This window comes from Erythrolamprus reginae, chromosome 1 (genome assembly GCF_031021105.1).
Source record: "Erythrolamprus reginae isolate rEryReg1 chromosome 1, rEryReg1.hap1, whole genome shotgun sequence".
Taxonomy (NCBI): domain Eukaryota; kingdom Metazoa; phylum Chordata; class Lepidosauria; order Squamata; family Dipsadidae; genus Erythrolamprus; species Erythrolamprus reginae.
Window position 1 is genome coordinate 122,130,147 of NC_091950.1, and position 16,585 is coordinate 122,146,731.

A 16,585-nucleotide genomic window follows, 5' to 3' on the forward strand; every position below is an offset into this window, starting at 1 on the left:
CTTAGGCATGGACTTGGAGGACTTTCCCTGTTTTAGCTTGGGAAATTGAAAAAAAACTCCTTACCAACCTGCACTGGATTTAGCATATTGGACGTCGGTCCATAATCTATAGCGAAGAGGCATTTATCCTGGAGTAAATTGATTCAGTCTGATTCCAGCAATAATTGTAAAAATTCTGGAATTCTGGCCTAGAGATAGAATAGGAAGAATTAATTGCCATTTTGGTTCTAAGTCCATTCAATGTTCTGGTTTTGACTTTTAAAGCCCGTGGTGGCATGATGATGTTCAGAAAGTCTCTCAAGATCTTATCATCAGACTTGGGGATTCCAGAGAACTGATAAAATCTTTTGATGGCTGCATCACAGTAGCTAATTCACTCTCTTCTGTGTCTTTTTTTTAATTGATTTTTTAGAAATGACGACTGCTTTATATTTTCAATAATGATTGTTTTATGAATTTATTTTTTTAATTGATTGTTCTACACTGGCAGTCCCCAACCTCCTTTCCACGGGTCCAAAGACAGGCTACAAAAATGGTGGAAGGTCTTAAGCATAAAACCTATCAGGAAAGACTTGTGAACTCAATCTGTATAGTCTGGAGGACAGAAGGAAAAGGGGGGATATGATCGAAACATTTAAATATGTTAAATGGTTAAATAAGGTTCAGGAGGGAAGTGTTTTTAATAGGAAAGTGAACACAAAAACAAGGAGGTTAGTTGGGGGACAGATTAGAAGTAACATGAGAAAATATTATTTTACTGAAAGAGTAGTAGATGCTTGGAACAAACGTGGTTGGTAAATCCACAGTAACTGAATTTAAACATGCCTGGGATAAACATATATCCATCCTAAGATAAAATACAGGAAATAGTATAAGGGCAGACTAGATGGACCATGAGGTCTTTTTCTGCCGTCAATCTTCTATGTTCCATGTGAGTGACAGGTGCACATATCAGCACATGCAAATCTATGGAATTTGGTGCAAGAGCACAAGCACCTGCTGCTCACACAAAATGGAGCTGTACACAAGAGTGGGAGCACCTGCCACTCTTGCAAGTAGAGCTATGCACATCTCCTCTCTTGCCCAGCGCTTGCCCAGCCTGGTTCCCGCAGCCCAGGGTTTGTTGTACACTACTGAGGGCATTGGACTAGAAGACCTCCAAGGTTCCTTCCAACTCTGTTGTTGTTGTTTTGTTGCTATTTTAACATTTCTTGTATCAACAATATTCTGTTCTTTTTTAGTGCTTAGCAGAGTTTTAGCTGCTCCAACCATGATTTCCAGCAATCAGATTCTTTCCCCCAGGTCATACAGAATCCAAGGCATTGAAATAGTTTCAGCAGTAGAATGATAATACTATAGATTTTAAACTTATTCTGCTGGGTAGCAGCAGAAAGTATAAGTGTTCTCTCCCTCAAGATCATACTTCTATATATGTTGAACTCAAATAATGTCATTAGGATTAGTGATACATGGATAATTTGTGATTGATGATATTTCTGAGTGGTGAGAAAAAATACATCCTATCCTATCCTACCCTGTGTGAACCTATAATGATTATGTGGATTAAAATAAAGGATGTTCTTAAGATTAGTGCAATGATATTATGAATAGGCTTTATGAATATTGTAATTGAAACACTTAATTATTTCATGCAGTATTAAAAAGCCCCAGGGGGTATGTTTTAATCCACTGAAATTACAATGCCTCATAGCGAATTCTGTTAATTTGACAAAACCTTTATCCCTTCACCCTGGTAGTATACTTGCAATACAATAGATGTTATGCGAAATAAAAGTTTATCTGTCTCCATTCAAAGCAAGTTAATATAAAATGACATCCTCCATTCAATGCAGTGTTTTAAAGACAAATACATATTTTCTTATTTATAATTTGTATTATATAATATATATGATATGATATGATATTATACTATACACTGGTCAAAAAAATAAAGGGAACACTTAAACAACACAATATAAATCCAAGTACAGTAGTACCTCGTGATACGAAACCCTCGTCATACAAACTTTCCGAGATACAAACCCGGGGTTCGGAAATTGTTTGCTTCAACATAAAACAGTGCATAGTGAAATGTGAATTGTGCCCATCACCCCGACATACACACATTCCCCACCACCAAATTGGGGGTATTTCTTTTTTAATCCACTTAACCCAAGAGCAATATCTCTGTCTACATATTATAGAGTGATTCTAGTTTATTTCTTGTAGCTTGGTCTCGGATTCTGCTCGTCATATATCGTCTTACCTTGTCCCACCGTCCCATCAGCTGTCCCAAATCAGTTTCATTATCCAAATTTATCCTTTTTTCCATAATTTCAAATTGAATATGATCCACCATGTACCTATACCAATTTTGCATTGTCCATTTTGTTGCATCCTTCCAACCCAAAACTATTACTGCCTGAGCACTTTCTATTGCTGCTTTTTTTATTTCTCTAAATTCTCCCATCGCATTGCTTTTTACTAGTACTGCCATTTCCTTAGTGATTGTCCATTGTATATTTAACATTCCATTGATATCCTCTTTCACTTTTTGCCAAAATTCCTGCACTATCGGGCATTCCCAAAACATATGCATAAACACTCCTTTATCTTGACAACCATGCCAACAATTCCCCCTAACATTCTGCTGAAAATGTGCAAATTGAACGGGAGTAAAATACCACTTATGTAATATTTTCCTTCTCATTTCCCTAATTCTTGTATTTTTAATTTTCCTTATATCTTCTACTATATTTTCCATTTCTTGTACCTCTACTAATATCTCATTTTGCCACCATTTAGTCAATCCATCAATCGTGTCCCCATCTGACTGCACTAGCAGTTTGTATATATTAGTTGCTTGCGCCTTTATCCCCTCACTTTTTTCTCTTATTATTTTCTATAACCCTGTCTCCTCCCGCCATAATACTTCTTTATTCTCCCTTTCATTTAGATATTTACATATTGCATTTATTTGTAGCCACCTTCCCTTACCTAACCACCCTTCTATGCGATTTCTACTTGGCCTGCCATCCTTCTCGTATAACTGTTTTATCTTAGTTATCCCTCTTCCCTTCAACTCTCCTATAACCCTATTTAAGTTAATTTCGTTTTCTCTATTTATTACATAAAGCGATGACAGTTTAGATTTATATAATCCTATTTTCCCTTGCCATTTTTTCCAAATTTCCATAGTCCCTTTCATTGGGCCTATTAATTTTCCTATATCTCTCCTATTCCACTTCCTAAAAATTAATTCTCTATTATTCATCCCGTTTATCTGTTTTTCCAATTTCGCCCATTTATTTTCACTTAATTGCAACTCCCATTAACCTTTCCATTTGAAAAGCTTCCCTATACAGCTCCAAACATGGAACACCCCATCCCCCCTCTTTTTCATTCGCAATTAACCACTTTTTTCTTATTCTTGGTCTCTTATCTTCTTCAATCCAATAATTTAATTTTTTGTCCCACTCTTTAACCTTACATACCGATAACCCCCCCGACAGCACCTGAAATAGGTACATCATCTTGGGAGCTATCATCATTTTTAAAGCTCTTATTTTAGAGAGTCTCCTTAGCTTTTTATCTTTCCAGCTCCTCATCTGTTTCAACATTTTCCTCCATGTTATTCTATAATTAATCTCTTCCATTTTCACTGGGTTTTTTAATAACCAAATTCCCAAATATTTTATTTTTTTAAGTCCTAATTTCAACCCTGATTCTTTCCTAATTTCTATCTGTTCTCTCGGATCTGTATTTAAACACATAATCTCTGATTTTTCCATATTAACCGACAGTCCCGATTCCTGCTTAAACTCTTGTAAAATATTTATTATACCTTTAATCATCTCCATCGGGGTCTGGGTCAATATAATTGCATCATCTGCAAATAAATTTATTTTCATTTCTAATTCCCCTATTCTATATCCTGCCCAAGTGTTATCTTGTCTTATCTTATTAGCTAAGATCTCTATTGCTATTACGAATAATTTTGGAGACAGAGGGCATCCCTGCTTGGTGCCGTTTAATATTTTAATACTCTGCGTTCTTTGTCCATTCACTCTTATATATGCTTCATTTCCTTTATAAATCTCTTTTATAGTTTCACAAAATTTTCCCCCCATATTTAATTTGTTACATAATTTATATAAGTAACTATGGTTAACTTTATCGAACGCTTTATAAACATCTAATTTCAAAATTCCCAATTTCCTTTTAGTAGCGGTAGCATGGTGCATCACATTCATTACATTTCTAATTGGTTCACTTATTTTCCTTCCCTTCACGAATCCATATTGATCCTCTTCAATTATTTTTGGTAAAATATTTTCTAATCTATTTGCCAGAACTTTTGCCAAACTTCCGAGTTCGGCATTCGGGAGGCCGCCGAGAAGCCCCGCCGCCTGGCTATCGCCTTTTGAAACAGCCAGGGGGCTTCTCCGGAAGTTCGGCAAAAGTTCAGGTTCGGCGTTCGGGTTTGGGAGAACGCTGAGAAGCCCCGCCGCCTGGCTGTCAGCTTTGCAAAAGAGCCGCAGAGCTGTCGGCCGGTCGGGAGGCTCAAATGGAAGTGGGGAATTTCAATAGGGAATTCCATGGGCGGAGCTTTGACATCACAAAGACGTCCTTCCTGGAGTCCACGTTTCGGCCTCCTGAACGCCGAACCCGGAAGTTTGGCGAAAGTTCGGGTTTGGCGTTCGGGTTCAGGAGGATGCCGAGAAGCCCTCCGGCTGTTTCAAAAGGCGACAGCTGGGCGGCAGGGCTTCTCGGCGGCCTCCCAAACCCGGAAGTTTGGCAAAAGTTCGGGTTTGGCGTTCAGATTCAGGAAGATGCCGAGAAGCCCCCCGGCTGTTTCAAAAGGCGACAGCTGGGCGGCGGGGCTTCTCGGCGGCCTCCCGAACCCGAACTTCCAGGTTCGGCATTCAGGAGAACACTGAGAAGCACCTGGCTGTTTCAAAAGGTGATAGCCGGGTGGCGGCGCCCAACGGAGCGCCGTTTTTGCGGGGGGGTGTTTCTTGAACGCATTAATTGATTTTACATTGTTTCCTATGGAAAACATTGTTTCATCTTACGAACTTTTCGCCTTACGAATCTCCTCCGGGAACCAATTAAGTTCGTAAAACAAGGTATTACTGTAAATCAAACTTCTGTGAAATCAAACTGTCCACTTAGGAAGCAACACTGTTTGGCCATCAATTTCATATGCTATTGTGCACATTCAACTTTATAGAGAACAAAGTATTCAATGAGAATATTTCATTCATTCATATCTGGGATGTGTTATTTGAGTATTTCCTTTATTTTTTTGAGCAGTATCGTATATTGTATTGTATTGTAGGGTAGGGTAGGATAGGATAGGATACTTTATTGGCCAAGCATGACTGGATACACACACAAGGAATTTGTCATTGGTGCATTTGCTCTCAGTGTAAATAAAAGAAAAGATACATTTGTCAAGAATCATTAGGTACAACACTTAATGATTGTCTTAGGGTACAAATAAGCAATCAAATCATATTAGGAACCAATCAATATAAATTGTAAGGATACAAGCAACAAAGTTATAGTCAGACAGTCATTTGTAGGAAGAGATGGGTGATAGGAAGGATGAGAAGATTAATAGTAGTGCAGACTTAAAGAGTTGAGAGAATTATTTGTTTAGCAGAGTATTGGCATTCGGGGAAAAACTGTTCTTTTGTCTAGTTGTCTTGGTGTGCAGTGCTCTATAGCAGTGATGGTCAACCTATGGCAAGTGTGCCACAAGTGGCATGTGGAGTCTTATCGGAGGGCACACAAGGTTTTGCCCTATGCCAGCTGATTTTCAGCCTTGGGGAAGGCCATTTTGACCCCCAGAGACTTCAGGGAAGCTTTTGGGAGCCCAGAGTGTAAAAACGGCCCATTGAGCAAACTGGAAGTCTGTTTTTCTGAACTTCCGTTTTGCCTGTTGGGCCATTTTTTCACTGCCCCAGGCTTCAGTGAGGCCTGTGTGCATGCATATGGATGGGGGCAGATTGTGCACATGCGTGGGGGGTAACGCGGGGATGTACATTTATGGGAAGAGAGAATGAATGTGGGAATGTGCGCACATGCTAGTGTGCACACACACACTCTTTTGGCACGCAAACCAAAATAGGTTCACCATCGTTGCGCTATAGTGTCGTTTTGAGGGTAGGAGTTGAAACAATTTATGTCCAGGATGCGAGCGGTCGATAAATATTTTCATGGCCCTCTTTTTGATTCGTGCAGTGTACAGATCAGGTTTGCAGTAATTATTTTTTCTGCAGTTTAGATTATCCTATGAGGTCTGTGTCTGTCTTGTTGGGCTGCAGAAGCAAACCATACAGTTATAGAGATGCAGATGACAGACTTAATAAATCCTCTTTAGAACTGTATAGCTTTCTGAGTTGGCGTAGAAAGAATATTCTTGTATAATTCAAGAATCCAAGTTGGCACCAACTTGGATTCTTGGATTATACATTCATACATAGTGCATAGACATATAAAATACATATTTTATTTCATATTTAGTCTGTATTCTTTAACAACTTTAATAATTAATTGTTTTTTTATACAAACAATTCAATATATCTTTTTTGCATTTTCATTCAATCTATTTGTTCCCTAATAGTCAGTGAATAAAGGCTCTAATTTTGGGCCGATGAAATCTTGAGGATCATTTTCAAGGGATTGTTTTCAATTGATCTGCTTTTTTAGACTACCAGAGACTGATGACTGTGGCAGAGACAATCACAGCACTGATGTTTCCATTCCAATGGCAGCATGTCTATGTTCCCATCCTTCCGGCCTCTCTCCTACATTTTCTAGATGCTCCTGTCCCATATTTAATGGGATTGCACTCTAATGGGCTCGATGACCGGTCTAAACTGGAGCTCCCTCAAGAGGTGAGAACATTTTTTTTCAAGATTAATTTCACTGCTTATTACCAAAAAAAAGAAAAAAAAAGAATGCTGAATTCATTTCAAATCTATTCTTCTGTGCACACAAGTTCTTAGAAGAAGAGTGACAATTTACTAAGGGAGAAAATGACCTTGTAACCAGAATCACTACTCATTTATTATTTCTTCAACCTCTTCAAAGCCTCATTATTTGCTTAATAGGACAACACTCCTATGATTAGCCTATGGCCTATCAATATATCAGGAGGAATTAAAATTTATTATGCTTTCTGTTTCTCTAAATAGATGGAGGGGGGGGGGGAAGAACCAGAAAGTATATTGCTGCCATTATACAATTGGAAATCACTGTGGAGAGGGTGAAGTGGGAATACTTCAATGTTTTTGCAACAAGGGAAATATCTATTTCTATATTGAGTATGGAATATCTACAATCCTTTAGATCAGTGGTCCTCAATGTGGGTCATATTTTTAGATATAATTATAATAATTATAATAATATCATATAATAATATATAATAATAGTTATTTATTTATTTATTGGATTTGTATGCTGCCCCTCTCTGTGGACTCGGGGCGGCTCACAACTTATCAAAACAATAAACAATATACATATCTAAAAATTAATACAGCTAAAAATCTTTAAAAACTCTAATAACATTTAAAATCATTCATTCCCATTCACACAGCAAAACATACTACACTTGTTGGCTAGGGGGCTAGGGTCTAATGGCCCCAAGTCTGGCGGCACAGATAGGTTTTTAAACTTTTACGCAAGTCGAGGAAGTTGGGGGCAGTGATAATCTCTGGAGGGAGCTGATTCCAGAGGGCTGGGGCCCCCCACAGAGAAGGCTCTTCTAGGTCCTGCTAAATGAAACATTGTCTAGTTGACGGGACCTGGAGAAGGCCGACTTTGTGGGACCTAACCAGTTACTGGCACTCATGCGGCAGAAGGCAGTTCCGGATGTAATCTGGTCTGATGCCATGTAGGGCTTTATAGGTTATAACCAACACTTTGAATTGCATCCGGAAACCAGTCGGCAGTTATAATAATATATCAGCAACTATGAGGCTAGTCACAATGGTATATGAGGCTTAGAAAAAAGGGTTGCATTGTTTTACATTATTTTTGTTATTAAATTTCCATGTCTTTCACTACATAAAGACATAGTATGCTTATTTCAAATAGGTGCTGCTAAATATATAACCTGTGCTTATGCTTCTTCCCACTTTAATTTTAGGCAAATTTGTGTTTTGTGGATATAGACAACCATTATGTTGAATTGCCAGAAGACTTGCCTCAATTTCCAAATAAACTTGAATTCATTCAGGAAGTCTCTGAAGTACTCATGTCTTTTGGGATTCCACCTGAAGGGAACCTACAATGTAATGAAAGTGCCTCCAAGATGATGAAAAGTCTCAGGACCTGTGACATAGTCTCTGATAAGAGAAATGGCAACCTAGGAGGACCAACTATGAATTCTTATGAACTACTGAAGGAAAATGAAACCCTAGCAAGACTGCAAGCGCTCGTTAAAAGAACAGGAGTTAGTCTAGAAAAGGTAAGTTACGGGAGTTCCGCAACAATACGTGCATAATTAATGTAAGATTGTTTGTGGATTTTATCTTGAACTAACAGCAGCATCTTTGGGGGTCATATCAATCTGTCAGTCCCTGGGCAGTCAGTCAGAAAAGCCAGTTGATTTTGGTGGCACAACAGAGACAAAGTCTTGCTCCTGTTGTATATGTGTTGACACGACACCGCACATGTGTACAAAGAGGCAAAGCTTTGCTCACCCCGCTGCAATTGCCGCCTTGGGGTTGGTTTTTTTCACACACACACACACCCTGGACACTGCTGATTAATTAGCTTTATTCCCAGTCCACCTATATACTGTCTACTAAACTTAAAAGCTTGCTAGTACAAAGATAATAATGAGATTGTTTCATTAATTTGACAAACGTTTTCTCACCCAAATTTCAGGGTGTTTTCCTCTAAATTTTTGTTCCAAATTGGTACCAGTTAACTATTTCTTAGATGTTGACACAAAATAGAGTGCTTTTCTGATATGTTAATTTTCCCCTTTTATTTCTTCTTTATATTATTAACGAATGAGGACAACCTGTTTAACACTCATAACAGCATATTTTGATATTAAATAGCCTGTGGTATAATTGATAATGTATACTGTAAATATCCTATGCATTCTCTTATGTTAGAGAATGGCTACTAAATATGCTAAATATGACTGTTTTCATCTTTTTTTAAAGACAAATAAGTATCTGATTAAGTGAGCAAAAAAAGATAACAATCTTTTAAGCATGGAGGATAAAAAAAATTTAATAGAAAAAAAACAATTCAAAATTTAAGATAAGCTGCCCTCCCTTCAAAGGAAAAGAAATCAGACAAAAATTAGAGACAATCTATACCAGTTTATCCATCTTGTTAGTCTAATGTTTCCAACTCCAACTGAAACTTATCTTGGCGATTTCCCTCCACACAATACATCTTACTTTTATATTTCCATGGATAAAAGGTAGGGGCGGGGGCGGGGGGGACAACAATGCACATGTCATTTCATCATGCAAATGTCACAATTTGCATACTTGGATCAGACATCAGGATCATTTAAAGAAAGGGGCCAGGCCAGGACAAAAAATTGAATTGATGCTACTAATTAAAATTGCTTGCCTATAATATGTGGTCCCTGATATCGATTAACTTCTGTCACATATTCTCACATACTCAAACATAGACATATTTTTCTTCCCTCCTAGCAGGAATGTGAGTATGAGGATCTAAATAATTTGTAAAGACAATTTTCCCTGGACTCTTATTTTTAATCACATATATAAAGTGCTAATCTATTGAATATAGATGCAGTTACTTTATATTTTGCCTAGCAATAAAACAGTGGAGTGCCATCTGGTAAAGCCCTTGACATTTCAGTTTAAGTAGCATTTACTCATTTTGATTCCTCAAGATTGTAAAGTTGAACCACTATATGAACATTTATTTCCTTAAAGGTTGAACTTCGAGAAGAGATGAGTAGTAAGAAGGATCTGAAAATGCAGTGCGATGAAGAAGAATTAAAAATTTACCAACTCAACATTCAAATACGGGAGGTTTTTGCAAATCGTTTCACTCAGATGTTTGCAGATTATGAAGTATTTGTTATTCAGCCCAGTCAGGACAAAGAGTCATGGTTTACTAATAGAGAACAGATGCAGAACTTTGATAAAGTGAGTATGAAAATATGTATTCTTAAAATGAGGAAGAGATTTTATACACATTCAAGACAAATGTCTCTATATTATAGTTTGTAACAGTGGAAATAAGAGATCTGAAATGGGACACAGAAAGATTATTTAAAAAATACAGGTACTTGCAAATAAACATTAATACATTTAATTTTCATAAGACCCATGTGATGAACTGTGGGTGGCCATGACTTATGAACAATAACAAATGGTGGTTGTTCATATGAATAACAATCAATATACACTGCTCAAAAAAATAAAGGGAACACTTAAACAACACAATATAACTCCAAGTAAATCAAACTTCTATGAAATCAAACTGTCCACTTAGGAAGCAACACTGATTGACAATCAATTTCACATGCTGTTGTGCACATTCAACTTTGTGCAGTGGGTGCACAAAGTTGGAATTCTAACAGTGAGAATATTTCATTCATTCCGATCTAGGATGTGTTATTTGAGGGTTCCCTTTATTTTTTTTTGAGCACTATATTTCTACAAATTATTGCTCAGTTACAGTGGGTTTTTTTTCTTTCTGATAGCACTCATGATAGTAGATACATTATTAAGATTTGAGGTAAATATACTCATTTAATGGCTATATCTGCTGTAATATATTTGCTGTATTACCATGTTTCCCCGAAAATAAGACCCTATGAAAGAACTTGCAAGGCAGTGAGAGCTGGGAACATCATTAGCACCTGGTTAGGGCTGAAAAGAAACATTTGGAGCAAGTTAGAGAAATGAAAAAAAACCCTGCAAAGACTTAGGGCTTGGAAAACATTCTTCACAATTCCATTAATTAAAAATTAATCATAGAAACATAAATCAAGTACAGTAATTGAATCCTATAGTATAGTTTACCAATGTTTATGGTTTTTGTCACTTCCTTTGTATGCATTCAATTTTTCCTTATAATTATATAGTTCTAGGAGTTGGAAAAACATAGAATCTTTAATGTTTTTTCAGAATGCATTGTATTAGAATATGATAAAATAGAAAATAACTTCAGATGAATGAAAGCATTCGTGTCACTTTAAAAAAGCAATTGCAATTTAAGGAAACATAAATATCTCTTTTTTCATTTTATTAGGCATCCTTCTTGTCTGATCAGCCCGAACCTTATTTGCCTTTCCTCTCAAGATTTTTGGAGACACAGATGTTTGCTTCTTTTATTGACAACAAGATTATGTGTCATGATGGAGAAGATAAAGACCCTATCTTGAGAGTGTTTGATTTTAGAGTTGATAAAATAAGATTGTTAAATGTTCGAACACCAACTTTGCGCACATCCATGTATCAAAAATGCACTACCATTGATGAATCTGGTAAGAATTGCAAATTTTAATTCTATTTAAATAAATTTAAGAGGTACAGGACACTAATTATATACTAATAAAACTTAGCGACTACTTACTTATCTGTATCTAAAATACAAATGCAACAGCATTTTTAAATGATAAATTGGATAAGCAACATATGAAGAATTTAAGATGAGGAGGATAAAGAAACAGGTAATAAAAGAAAATGTAGCTAAAACTAATTTACATCTATATCATTTAATTAATTTACATCTGTATCATTTATCCTATCCTATTTCTATCCTATCCTGTTCTGTTCTGTTCTATTCTATTCTATTAAGACATCTATTCAAGGAACCTCCTGGGTTTCTAGGATAGGATAGAAATAGGATAGGGCAGAACAGAACAGAACAGAATGTGTTTGTCAAGAATCACAAGGTACAACACTTAATGTTAGTTTGGGTACAAATAAGTGATCTAATCATATTAGAAATCAGTCAATATAAATTATCCACTTACAGAACAATTATTAATTTTATTAAAATTGTCATCAAAGCCTCTCATTATTTATTATTTGCATAAAGTACTTGCACCTTCTCTTCCTGCAGTCATTATACATTGCATTCACTAGTTTATTTCATTATTTTCTTTGTATGATAAATTTTAATTATCCATTACCATCACATAGTTGTTCCATATCCAGAAGCCATTACAACCTTTATATCCTTCAGCAAAACTCTCAGTATTTCATCTTAACTAATGAAGTCAGTCATGCTCTTAGATTTATTTCCATTTCTTTTCCATATAGAGACATGAATGGGCTAATTATTAAACCATGTACAGTATTTGAAACAAGTAGACTTTGTCTAAGCAATTATTCACAATAATCACCATTCTCATTTGTTCTTAGTCTCAGCCCAGTCTATTTTCTGTACTCTCTTGACTAATCACTAAGTAAAATATTTTTTCTCTCCTGGATAATATTCATTCAGAATGTTGCATAATTTCCTCCAAAAACTTACTCTGGATCTATCATTATCACTGTTTTTGGGAATGTAACATGTAGGTTTCACAAGCTTATGGATTTCTACTCTCTTATGCACCCATAATTTCCTAGATGACACCAGTTCATACTTCATGACTTTGTAAAAACTTTATGAAAAAGATTCCCTTCTCATCAAGGAACTTAACTTCTAACTTCAGTTAGAAATAAAGAAGCTTCTTCAATGAGAAGTAAAATGTTCTCAAAGAAAAAACAACAAGAAAATCCAATTGCCTTTTAATGAAAGCATTTTGGGACATGCATTCCAAATCATAATTTTCAATAAAAATAAGCCATGCAATTATTACCAGTATGCCCACATTATGGTATGCTATGTTAGAATCTGTAATTTGTAATCTGTGCAAGACAACCTTCTGATATCCATATTTTAGTAACAATACATGGTGTAATGACATAGAGTCAGGATGCAAACAAATTACACTACCAAACAGTTGAGAAAAATGATGTAGGGTCAATGTGTTTTAATGAGCTACTGCATGCGATATAATTGTATTGAGACACTCCTTTTTATATATTTGTGCAGAATATGTATTTCTAGCAGTAATAATATGATTAAATGTTTTATTCCCTGCACCCCCAGAAAAAGCTATTGAGTTAAGACTGGCAAAAATAGACCATACTGCAGTCCTTCCTCATTTATTAGATATGAAGATTGGACAAGGAAAATATGAGCCTGGCTTTTTCCCCAAGCTACAATCTGATGTACTTTCAACGGGGCCAGCAAGCAATAAGTGAGTATAATGTCACTGTATTAATATGACATATGTGACTGAATCAACTGCTCCCTCAGAAAAGTGACTTGCAGTAATTCAGTGTGTTGATGTGGTGGGATGTAGTCTGAATTCCCAGGAGGGATGGACAAAGCATGGAAAATTTGGTCAGGAGAAAGGATAGAACAGAGTTGGAAGGAACCTTGGAGGTCTTCTAGTCTATCCTCCTCCTTGGGCAGGAAATCCTACACCACTTCAGACAAATGGTTATCCAACATCTTCTTAAAAACTTCCTATGTTGGGGCATCCACAACTTCTGAAGGCAAGTTGTTTCACTGATTAATTGTTCTAATTGTCAGGAAATTTCTCCTTAGTGCTAAGTTGCTTCTCTACTTGTTTAGTTTCCACCCATTGCTTCCTCTGTTACCCTCAGGTGCTTTGGATAATAGCTCTTCTTTGTGGTAGCTCCTGAGATATTGAAACACTACTATCATGTCTTCCCTAGTCCTTCTTTTCATTAAACTAGACATACCCAGTTCCTGCAACCATTCTTCATATGTTTTAGCCTCCTGTCCCCTAATCATCTTTGTTGCTCTTCTTTGTACTCTTTCTAGAGTCTCAACATCTTTTTTTTATATTGTGGCGACCAAAACTGAATGCAGCCAAGCGTGGCCTTACCAAGGCATGATCTTGATTCTATTCCTCTATTTATGCACCCTAGAACTGTATTGGCTTTTTTGACAGCTACTACACATTTCTGCTCATATTTAAATGGTTGTCCATTAGGACTTAAGAAGGCTCCTTCCTAATAATTCCCAGAGTGCATCTATAGTATTGCAAATAGTTGCATTAGTTTGACAAGTCTATAAGTGAGGAAAAATAAAAGAAACTTCCCAGAACTAGCTCCACAATAAAGGAAACTCCCCAGAAGTAACTCCATGTGTCTTTCTTGATTCTTATGACCTGACAATCAATAGCATATGATCATCTGTATCCTGATGAAAAGGAAGGGGGGGGAGAGGGGAGAGAGAGAAAAAAAGAGAGAGAGAAAGAATGCTGACTGAGAGTTTCGCCCGAAGTCAGTTTTGGAATAAAATCAACTCTGCTATTCTCTTGCCCTGCATGCCATCACCACTCATTTGATCCAGTTAAGTGTGTTATACAAATGCAGACATAGTCTAGAAAATGAAATGTTTATTAATTAAAATATAAAAATGTAGGAATTGTAATTAAAGTAGATTTTAAAATGTTTAGGTTTTCACTAGGAGAAAAGCAAACAAAGCAAACTAGCAAGTCTTGTTCGCTTAAAAGTTATACAACAGCAATCATCTCACGGTCAAGCATAGTTGATTTTTATATGGATGAACCAAAAAAAAAAGATACATTAATTATTTTCTCCCATGTGTTTGACTCCTGTAGTTCTACACTATAGTTTTCACTTTTATTAATGTACTTGGTGCTGATGACATATTGGCAATTCAACTGTATTATTATTATCATTATAATCATTATCATCATTATCGTCATTATCGTCGTCATCATCATCATCATCATTATCATTATTATTATTATTATTATTATTATTATTATTATTATCATCATCAGTGCTTCCAGGTGACATTTATATAGTGTATCTAAAGAATACCACTCTTGATTTTCTAGATGGACCAAACGCAATGCACCTGCACAGTGGAGGAGGAAAGACAGACAGAAACAGCACACAGAGCACCTGCGTCTTGACAACGATCAGAGAGAGGTAAAAACTGTTATGTTACATTATCCAGCTATAGAATCAACATTTTCTATAAATAGTAATGTAATTTTCCTTTAAAAAGCATTCTAAAACTTTAAAGTTATGTCTATTTATTCAGGAGAATGGGTGACATACTGCTTTGATTCCATAGGAGAAAAATTAAGGGAATTTGATGAATGTGGCATCTTTCATTCAGCTTTTGGTAGTTGTAATTTGTGGGGGACACCATCTTTACTTGGAGAGATGGCTCCATATTTTCAGGAACCTTGGAAACAGTACCAGAGGGATCCTTACCATAGGATCAATGGTTTTGAAGGTGGGAATAAAGCACAATGTAATCCACGGCATGAAGGATGGTGGGGCTGCGAAGGAGTGAGAGAAGCCACCCAAGTAACGAAATCCAAAATTAAACTCAGAACATGACAATGGCAAGTCTCTTACGTATGGTTGAAAATTATATAGTAAACTGTGCACACGACTATAATATTTGGACAAGTTTCTGCATGAGATTCTAAGACCCCTAGATCAGAAGGCACTCCTCTTACTGCGGAAAGCCAATAAACTTTCCTGACATTATCTGGTGATATGAACTGGATAAACACAGCAACGCAAATAAAGTCTTGCAAAGACAATGCTTTGTCCATTATTCATTGCCAATATCTACATCAAACAATATAAGCATAGTGTTATATGTGGCCATCACTAATGGGCAAAATCAAATTGATTACATAATAGGAAAGAGGAAAGAAAGGAAAGTGTAATCCTGTCAGCAGGATATTTCCAAAATATCCGGATGCAACAGACTAAAAAAATGTGCTTGGTAAGGTTATGTAGAAAAGAATAACAGAATGAATAAGGTGGTAAATATCAAAGAAATAATTGGAATTCTTTGGAGAGCTACAGATTATTATCCCAAGACAAATCAAGAAGATTTTTTGTCCATACTGTCACTAGTCGTCAATCCTGTGACAGCACTTAACTGAATTATGAGATAGGATATTCTTTTACTTAAATGTTTGTGCTAAAAATTGCCTACATTACTTGTCAAAAAATAGTCATATGGCTACTTTCCATTAAGCAATTATTACCTATCATGAAAATATATTGAAACCTCATAGTAACATAGAAGTCTGATGTCAGAAAAAGACCTCATGGTCAATCTAGTCTGCCCTTATACTATTTTCTGTATTTTATCTTAGGATGGATATATGTTTATCCCAGGCATGATTAAATTCAATTACTGTGGATTTATCTACCATGTCTGCTGGAAGTTTGTTCCAAGGATCTACTACTCTTTCAGTAAAATAATATTTCCTCATGTTGCTTTTGATCTTTCCCCCAACTAACTTCAGATTGTATCCCCTTGTTCTTGTGTTCACTTTCCTATTAAAAACACTTCCCTCCTGGACCTTATTTAACCCTTTAACATATTTAAATATTTCGATCATGTCCCCCCTTTTCCTTCTGTCCTCCAGACTATACAGATTGAGTTCATTAAGTCTTTCCTGGTAAGTTTTATGCTTAAGACCTTCCACCATTCTTGTAGCCCGTCTTTGGACCCGTTCAATTTTGTCAATATC

General features: G+C 36.2%; 1 protein-coding gene across 2 annotated transcripts in view; it reads left to right on the top strand.

Annotated features, from left to right (window-relative positions):
* DENND5A (DENN domain containing 5A) overlaps positions 1-16,585 on the top strand; it is a 70,186-nt gene that overhangs the window by 21,576 nt on the left and 32,025 nt on the right. For both annotated transcript variants that reach the window (XM_070763429.1, XM_070763419.1), the window contains exons 5-10: positions 6,718-6,905; positions 8,159-8,479; positions 9,945-10,160; positions 11,272-11,506; positions 13,123-13,273; positions 14,915-15,008. In XM_070763429.1, the coding sequence (XP_070619530.1) occupies positions 6,718-6,905; positions 8,159-8,479; positions 9,945-10,160; positions 11,272-11,506; positions 13,123-13,273; positions 14,915-15,008 (1,205 nt within the window). The remainder of the gene's footprint in view (positions 1-6,717; positions 6,906-8,158; positions 8,480-9,944; positions 10,161-11,271; positions 11,507-13,122; positions 13,274-14,914; positions 15,009-16,585) is intronic.